General features: G+C 35.7%; 1 protein-coding gene across 2 annotated transcripts; it reads right to left on the bottom strand.

Moving 5' to 3' along the window:
- Positions 1-394: 394 nt before the first annotated feature.
- LOC127965389 (methylmalonic aciduria and homocystinuria type D homolog, mitochondrial-like) lies at positions 395-4,730 on the bottom strand. Of its 2 annotated transcripts, XM_052566195.1 has the most exons (9): positions 4,605-4,704; positions 4,076-4,153; positions 3,928-3,966; positions 3,626-3,764; positions 3,257-3,474; positions 2,117-2,225; positions 1,685-1,815; positions 1,125-1,211; positions 395-1,039 (listed from the first exon to the last, which is right to left on the bottom strand). In XM_052566195.1, the coding sequence occupies exons 2-9, from the start codon at positions 4,088-4,090 to the stop codon at positions 845-847; spliced, it is 933 nt and encodes a 310-aa protein (XP_052422155.1). In that variant the 5' UTR covers positions 4,091-4,153; positions 4,605-4,704; the 3' UTR covers positions 395-844. The 2 variants fall into 2 exon arrangements, with proteins under 2 accessions (XP_052422155.1, XP_052422156.1); XM_052566196.1 differs by lacking the exon at positions 4,076-4,153 and having other exon boundaries at positions 4,605-4,730.
- Between the last annotated feature and the right edge of the window lie 4,362 nt (positions 4,731-9,092).

The following is a 9,092-nucleotide window of genomic DNA, read 5'->3' on the forward strand; positions in this document are numbered from 1 at the left end:
TTTATTGACACTACTACATTTATAGTATAGTTACAGAAAGTTATAGTATGCACAGAACTCATCGTTGTTGTTTTTTTGTTTTTTGGTGATTATCAGCAGCCTACACCCATAAAAATAAAACATAAGATGCATCTACTTATATTTACACGCATACTACAGTAAAACAATTTAGGGTCAGTATATATTTTTTTTACTTTAATAGAGTATAAAAAAATCTGTCAACCCAATTATCAGTCCAACTCTAGTCGCATTTACTAGTTACTTTAAATGCATGTCACTAGTGAGTGATGAAGGCTTTATATCTCGGTAGCTCAACCATTCAGATTATGGGATGGTTGTGAAGGTCATCAGGTCCAAACTGGTCACACAAACAATAAGCCAACATAACAGCCAGTGAAACTCTTAATTCTTTATTGTGCCTATTGTGAAGCTATGAAGAAATCAGACAATACTGCTTTTAATCACTACTGAAACTTTTTAAATTTAACGTATTGACGAAATACTAAATACACATTTAAATTGAGCAATGGTGTGAACATTTTAGCGGTCACATTTTAGTTCCTTTGAGGTCTGTAGTAGAAGAGGGGCAACACAGAGGAAGAGAGCGACTGAAAGATGCTGGACATGTGACACAGAACTTCCCTTTGTAGCAAAAATAAAAGTCACACCAAGAGTGTTTCTCGATCTACAAAAATAAATACAAATTTCCAGCAGCAGCCACTAGGCAACTTCTCTAAGTGTATTATGGGATGTAAGCGTGTTTTAAATGTGCTAACCATCTCAAAGGTGAGGTTTGGTTTTGAAATGAATAGTGTTCTGACTTAGCATCTTTAACTAATTCACTTTAGTTCCTTTGCAGCTTCTTCATGATCTGGCTGTCGGGAGGCGCTGTGGTGAAAAGTGTGCCCACAAAAACGTGCGTCCCCCACAAGACATGCCGAATCACTTTACAGCAGCCCAGGTCCTCGATCCGAAAACCTAAATGGCGATACCTTTCATCCGTTTCAAAGAGCGTGTTGTTTGTGTATGGACCAAAGAACTGCAGAGAGAGAAATGCAATAGAAATACATAGGGATTCAATGTTTTTAGATTGAAAACGTTTAGCAGACATGTATATCACTTACTGCAAGTCCAGACGACGGGTCAATGAAATCAGCCCAGAATCCTTCTGTTCGGAGAGCATGGCATATCTCCTTTGCCCCTGCAACGAACTGCATACAACACAATCAGCAACAATAATGAATGGCTTTAACCATGGAGCTCCCATTCAGTTCTGGCACATGCTTGGTTATAAATCTTTACTTTCTGAATGCAGCAGCTCACAAACAAACAACAGCATGAGAATAATACAGTGCCTGCAGCACGGCTCCACATCGATTAGACAGGAACTCCAGTGATGTGAAGCAGACAGTAAATAACACAGAGAGCCCAAGGCATGAACTGCTGAGTCACAAAGCTCTGCCTCTCGTACACACACGTTCTGAAGGAGTTTTACTGATCTAAAGCCACATATAACTTTGCCCAGGGACAATACAAAGCCATAGAGAAAGGCTATATATGATGAATTAATCAGGAGCTATGTTGATACTAAGTGACAGCTGCTGCAGTAAGGCAAGGTGTGTACAGAAATCATATTTTACATGATGTTTATAATAATATTATCATATAATCTAGAAGAACTCACTTTATCGAGCAGCTCTTCTCTCTCCTGGTCCACTTGCTCAGTCCAGGCCGTCATGTCGTTCTGTGTTTTCTGAGTCACTGTGACCACCATCATGGCAGTCGACGGGGCCTCAGGGAACATGGACTTTAAATCTGAATGAGATGATGAACATTAATGAACAATAACCACAGGATAGCTACAATACATAAAAATATCTGTACGGTAATTATTGCTTACTACAACACTGTTACATTTTGGGATATAGAACACCACCACCACTCAGTGCCTAAATTAGGGATGGAATTGCTGCCCTCTTGTGGTCACATTTTACATTGAACATTACAAATGAGCTCAAGCACACTGCAGATAACCTCAGCAGAAGGTCACAGTGCTTTATAGCGGTCCATGTTAAATCTGATCAACTCACATGCTCTAAAACAACAACATGCAGACCTTTCTTTAACGATTCCGGGCAAGACTGAATGGCACACTCCACGCTGGAATGATCGAAGAAGTGCTCTGCTTTATCCAGGTTCTGTTCTGCGGATGTTTTATCACTTTCCTAAAAAAAATAATTAAAATAATTAAAAAATAATAATAGAAATTTATGATCGAACAATATTTGGCTGAGATAAATTATCTGAAAATCTGGAATCTGAGAGTGCAAAAAAAATCTTAATATTGAGAAAATCTCTTTTAAAGTTGTCCATATGAAGTTCTTAACAATGCATGTGATTAATCAAAAATTAAGTTTTGATTTATTTATGGTAGGAAATTTACAAAATATCTGCATGGAAAATCATCTTTACTTAATATCCTAATGATTTTTGGCATAAAAGAAAAATCTATCATTTTGACCCCATACAATGTATTTTTGGATATTGCTACAAATATACCTGTAATACTTATGACTGGTTTTATACTCCAGGGTCACATTTATTAAACAGAACAACTGTTTCCAACATTGATGATAAGAAATGCTTCTTAAGCCGCAAATCAGCATATTAAAATGATTTCTGAAGGATCTTGTGAAACTGAAGACTGGAGTAATAGCTAATGAGAATTCTGATTTGCATTACAGGAATAAATTACATTTTTAAATACTTTCAAAATAGTAAATGTATATATATATATATATATATATATATATATATATATATATATATATATATATATATACATAGATAGATATAGATATAGATAGATAAATATAGATATATAACCATCATTATTGTTCTTCCTGTATTTTTGATACAGCCTTGATTAGCAAAAGAAACTACTTTCAAAATCCTAGAGAAAAAAAATCTGATTCAAAACTTTTAAACGGTGTTGTAGGAACAAGAACACCATTGCATTACATAATATTTTACATTTTAATATAAACAGTATTAGTTTACATTTACTATGAGATAATACTTAGTAGCAAGCAATAGAAAAAATAAATAACTTAATGATTGTATAGTCTTTTGTTTTTCAAATTCACATTGTTAAGTGATTATGATCATTAATAACTTCACAGCCATTAAAAAAATATATTATTTTACTACGTATTTGTTTACTCAGTCAATTCAAGTTACTCTGAAAGCATCATACATGAAGCTCACTGATGAACTGGGCTAGGATGAAGCCGTGCCTCTCGCTGCTGGACTGAGCAGTGAGCACGTCTGGCATCACGTCATCCATCGCTGAGGTCCTCTGCTCCACTGCACCCTCCAAATGACAGTCAAAACCCATGTTACCCGCCAACTGGAAATGTTTATCCTGAGGTCCGAACGGGCCCATGGTCTCGTCCGGCCACACTGTTCTTTGTGCTACTCACAGAAATACCAAGCACACACATTAGAAAATACCTTGCGAATACACAATCAACTATAAATACAAGAGAAAATGTTGTTATTATCCCATATGCAAAATATGCTGTATTCAAGTCTTAGTATTCTACAGAGGAATACACTCATTTACCAGTGTCAGGGGTACTGCTGTGAAGGTGTGTCTCATCTGAACAGGACGCACCAGAGAAAGTCCTGGCTCCAGCAACACGATGAACTAGAACGTGAAGCCCTGGCAGGTACGTCACCAGCCGAGCTCTGCTGCAGAGCACCTGACCAAACACAGCAAGCACTTACATAACGCTTATAACATGATGTAAACAAATGTAAGCAAAAAAGTTGTAAATGAGAATAGTGATTCACATATGATGTTAGATTGTGTTGTGTTTACATAGATCCACCTTAAATAATACAAGGCAATTAGCACACACTCACACTGGTCATCCTGTTGGGCTTCTCCTGTTTACAGTTCACCTGTGGGTGGAGGAAAAACAAAGCATTAATATAGCCACAAGGCTATGCTTATTAAACTAAAGAGAAAACTGCTATTTACACACAACAAATGCAAATGTTAATTAGGCACCTCACAAGAAAACATGGATGATTGCAAAATATGTCCAAAACTTTGTTTAGAGAAGAGCTAAACAGCCCAGTAAATGCGCTTTAAAGAAAGAGAAAGTTTTGTTAGATCATCTGAAAAAAAAAAACATTTCCTCATATGAAACATGCTAAGGACTAGACAATAACAAGATGATTGTTAGAAACACGCCAGGTGTAATAAAGCAGCTTCTGTCGTGTTTTTAACCAAAAGAAAAAATAATAGGGACAATAAAGCAATAAATTACACAACAATAAATATAACTACTATATAAAACTAATCCATTCGTCTACAAATGAATCCAACACGTGTAAAAACAGAATGAATTAAAAACAGTTAATGACACATTTCTTAATATTTATGCATGTCTCACTAGCACAGTGGCTAAACTAAGTGGAGGTCACGTTTAATAATCAGTCGAAAAATGCTGAGAGCACACTGTGTTTCGCATCATCTGGAACTCTGTAGATAGTCAGTAACGATATTCAAATGTAACAAAATTGTTTGTGATTACCTGAATTTTGTGAAATTGACGTTAGGCTGTTTGCTTGCTAAAAGCTAGCCTTGTTTAACGTTTGAGTACGTAACAACGGCAGCTTGTAAAGGACAAATAACGTTCATGAAATTCCTCAGAGATACACTAGATGTCAGCAGAACATAGAAAACACTTCTTAGGACTCGAGACTTTGGTTCCATTCGACTATATTACAGCTTTTCACTCTTTTAACCATATATATATATATTAAAATACATTTTTATCTGCTGGTATCTGTTATACTCTTTTTGTTTTGTTTTATTTTGTTTTATTATTTGACTTGATTTGATTTGATTTTTTTTTACATTACAATAATTAAATAATTTTCATATTTTTCAAGAAAGCAATGACAGCACAGTTAATATTTGATTTTGTTTAGGCTAACTATCCAAATTATAGAACCTCTAAGGCTAAAGACCTGGAGGTGTAACAGAGAATATAGCGTTATATAAAAGCATCAATGTTTAAAACTATTTATCTTACTCTATTTTCTGCCATGCACCAGACTGGGTACAGACCTACTTTCAGCCATGAAGAAAATTTGAAATTTGAAAACCAAACATATTTATATTGATTTTTCCATTTCTTCCAAGCGTGTAAGACCAGCTAGAGAATGTGATTTATATAGTCCGTTAAAACTGTCTTGGCATTTCTTCCTTTATTCGCTAAAGCCAGTTTGATGGAAAATATGGCTTTTCTGAAGTACAGCATGCTTTCAAAGTTCACATACAATGACAATAAGTGATTTAGATTGCATCTTTTGCATCACAGTTGTATTTATAGCAAATGTAAGCTGCACACTAAACTGAAGAACATTACATTTGCTGCATTGCAACTGTACATAAGCCTAATTTTCTGATTACTTTTGCATAACTATAAGGCAAAGATAAGCAAACATAATAGTGTCCCACTGCACAGACTTTTTTATGGTCTTCCCTTTGGGTCCTTTTAAATCTGTTTTCATACATCTTGGGTCAGTTGTGATATGTACCAAAACTAAAAACAGCAACAGTCTCCATTTCTGTAAAAGGACAGAAGGCTTTTTGTTGAGGCCTATTAAGGCTTTCGCTGTCTTGTATGCTCTTCTGAAACTCTGAGGATATTTCAGGTCACCCCGAAGCACTGAATTGCATTACCAGGCACCGTTTGTCAGTCCTATCAATGAGCATGTGGCAACTGAACATCTAAAAGCTGTACTAAAGCTAAAGGGTAAAACTGCAGCACTGCACTTACTCCAATGAGGTGTAATGAAATTAGAGTAGCTTCAGGTTTTCCCCCAATGGTCTTTTAGTGGCACTTGGCTGCCTTATTTCTCATGATAAAAGCAGAAAATATGTCCTAAGATGACTTGTTCTTTCAGTGATAAAGGCATGTGCTGAGGAAACTGTTATAAATTGACATTAACCTTGAATTCTGTAAACATTATGTAATATTAACAAAAGCATTAATATTACTGAATTCAACCTTATTGTGAAACATATACATGTGGTCAAACAAGTTTTCAAATATGTAAAATTGCTCCCTACCTCAATATATCTATTTCTTAAAACCATAAACCACCATGATGAAAATTTAAATGTCTTTCTACAGGCTCTTATTATGTCTTCTTTCTTGGAAACAGTAAGTTATTTCCTCTTCTGTAAAACCACAGTCATGAATCATTCATATGACAGCACACGACTCTGTACCTGACAGCTTCTCAATTAGGCTACATCAAAACTGGACTGAAGAGAAATGTGTTTCTGTTAGATATGAAATCAGAAAGAGACAGAGCCAATCTGCAATGTGGCAGGATTTCCTCTGAAATCTAAATTTGTACGAGGTCATCTTTTTTTTATATACATAAATGTTTTTGGCTAGGCCTCTTAATTCCAGTGAAGATCACTCTTATCTTTATTTATGCCACAGTGACTCTCTTTCTAGAGAAGTGTGTGCTTCCAACTTTTGTGCAACAAATTTGAGGAGGAGTTGGAGGCCCTTTTCTTTTCCAGCATTACAATGGCCTTCATTCTCTGATGATTGTGTGGATTAATCATACTCAAACGCACAGGAAAACTTCTGTCTTATAAGATGGTGTTTAGTTGAACTGTAATGCAGCCTCAAGGGGGAAACCAACCATCTCCTTATTTTCTTATTGGACGAGGAAATATCATTGGGAATTCAACATACCACAATGTACAAAAGCAACAATTGTCAACAGAACGAACACTACATACTACAACAATATTACATTGTTATTAAAAAGATAGTTCACTCAAAAATTAAAATTCTGTCATCCAAACCTTTATGACTCTCTTTCTTCTGTTGAACACAAATGGTAATAAATACAACGGAAGTCAGTGGATACCTGCTGTTTGGTTATCAATATTCTCCAAAATATCTTCTTTTGTGTTCAACATAAAATAAAGGAAATTCATACAACCTAAGGGTGAGTAAATAGCTATTTTTTCTTTTATTTATTTTTGTATTTTTACTCCACAATTTAATTTTCAGTTCAGTTAGCAATCAACAACTGTCCTTTGATTCCTGTTGATCGTTGTTTGGAATCATGGAGAATTTATTATTTTATTACTCCCCAAGAATGTGTGACTGAGGACTGGAATGGTTGACAGATATATTCAACTGATGGATTACCAAACACATACAGTAGTTGATATTTTTCATCTTTACAAGCAGTGGATAAGACACATGCATACATAAACTATGAGAAACTGTTCATCTCCAGGGTTTGAAAGACAAAATATTCTGAGTTACAACAAGCCACTGCATGCTGTCCTTTCCTATATCACTGGATCAACCTCGACTCTGAGATACCTTCTTTCTGTGCATTGCAGCATAGCCAGAGGCAGAAACTATTTATTAGAGCATGAAAAGGGTACCAGTAGTGGTGCGATTTTAGTGGATAAGACTTGTTTTCTGATGTGTGATAGGTGTGCTATCTTCCCACAAAACAAAAGCTTTCATCCTTTCAGTGCTTCCTTAAACCGCCTGGCACTGGCTCACATTATGAGAGCCATGTCGGTCCTGCAGCTAATAAGTAATGGTGACAGTACCATAAGAAAAAAACTTTTATTTCGTTTAGAAATGCATTATACATATATTAAATGACTAAAATAATTGCTGCTTGATACATATGCTGCTTTGAATGCCAGTCAACGTTACATTTGATTCAGTTACATGATGCAGAACATACTGTATTAGATGAAAACAGGGCAGATGTTCTCTATTTGTATTTTAACACTTCTTTCCTATATAGTGCAAATAATGCTAAAGTTAAATGTTTTCTCTTCATTTTTAAGAAAAACAAAAGGTTGTCACATAATATAGCATTCTAGATTAGTTTGCGCAATTACTGCATGGTGTATACAGTATGTATTAATATATTGCAATAAAAAAATGTTATAAAATTGTATTTCCTTGATATAACATGTCATATATATATTTAAACCCGGGCCCCGTTGCACACTAAATGAAGTGTTTATATTATTTTCTTTGGTAATTTTTTTATCTTTCCCGGAGCACAAATCTAGGACAGCGACTGGTGTACCCTAAAAAAAAAAGAAAGAAAAGAAAGACAAACATACATGATGACCCTGGGCTTTGCCACAAACTTTCAATCACCCATATTCTCTCGTGAAATGGTTACAATCTAAATATATACCCCCTTCTTCTAGACTGTCCTTGCACTATACTGTAGATATTTTAGTTTGTTTCATGTCTCTATGGTGGGAACAAGAGATTTCTGGCAAATTGCCTCCATCTCAGAGTCTTCTTTCCTTCTTCACTGGCTCAATCTAAAGCCAGAGAGCTCTTTCATCATGTGAGGAGCCGCCTTGTAACAGAAAAGGCCAATGCCTGATTTTTAACTTTCACATTCCTCAGACTCACAGTTTGTTATTCTATATTCCGGTGGTCCAGAGGGGGGTTGTGAATAACTTGTTTGAAAAATGATGTTATCAGATCCATATGTTTCCACACACAGTGAGCGACCGCTACCTCTCAGACTTTTCAGTTCTGTGTAAAGCACATGTGGTATTTCTGCTCAGTCAGCACAAAGCTTCACCAGCTGGGGCCAATAGGGTTTCTAGGGACAGAAAAGGAAATGACACAAACATACATGACAGTGATGCTGACAGACATGCATACAGATACTCTTCATCACATGAGAACATGCTAGCAATTCTGTCACGGTATACAATGATCAGAGCTGTATTTAATAAAATAAAAACAAATATTGTACTCGGTCGCAAGGTTAATAAATTCACAAGTGGGAAAACAATCATCAAATATTTCCAAATTCCTAAAAGCATTTCACAAGTATTTATCATGATTTGCAAATGATCCCGGAAGGAGACAGTTCTTGTTGGTTGACTGTGAGGATGTGGTATTCATTCAGTCATGGAGCAGCTTTTTGCTCTGGATGTTCTCCAACATGAGAACATTCCTGCTCTGGGTTGTGCTCCTAAA

Source organism: Carassius gibelio, chromosome B9 (assembly GCF_023724105.1).
Source record: "Carassius gibelio isolate Cgi1373 ecotype wild population from Czech Republic chromosome B9, carGib1.2-hapl.c, whole genome shotgun sequence".
NCBI lineage: Eukaryota > Metazoa > Chordata > Actinopteri > Cypriniformes > Cyprinidae > Carassius > Carassius gibelio.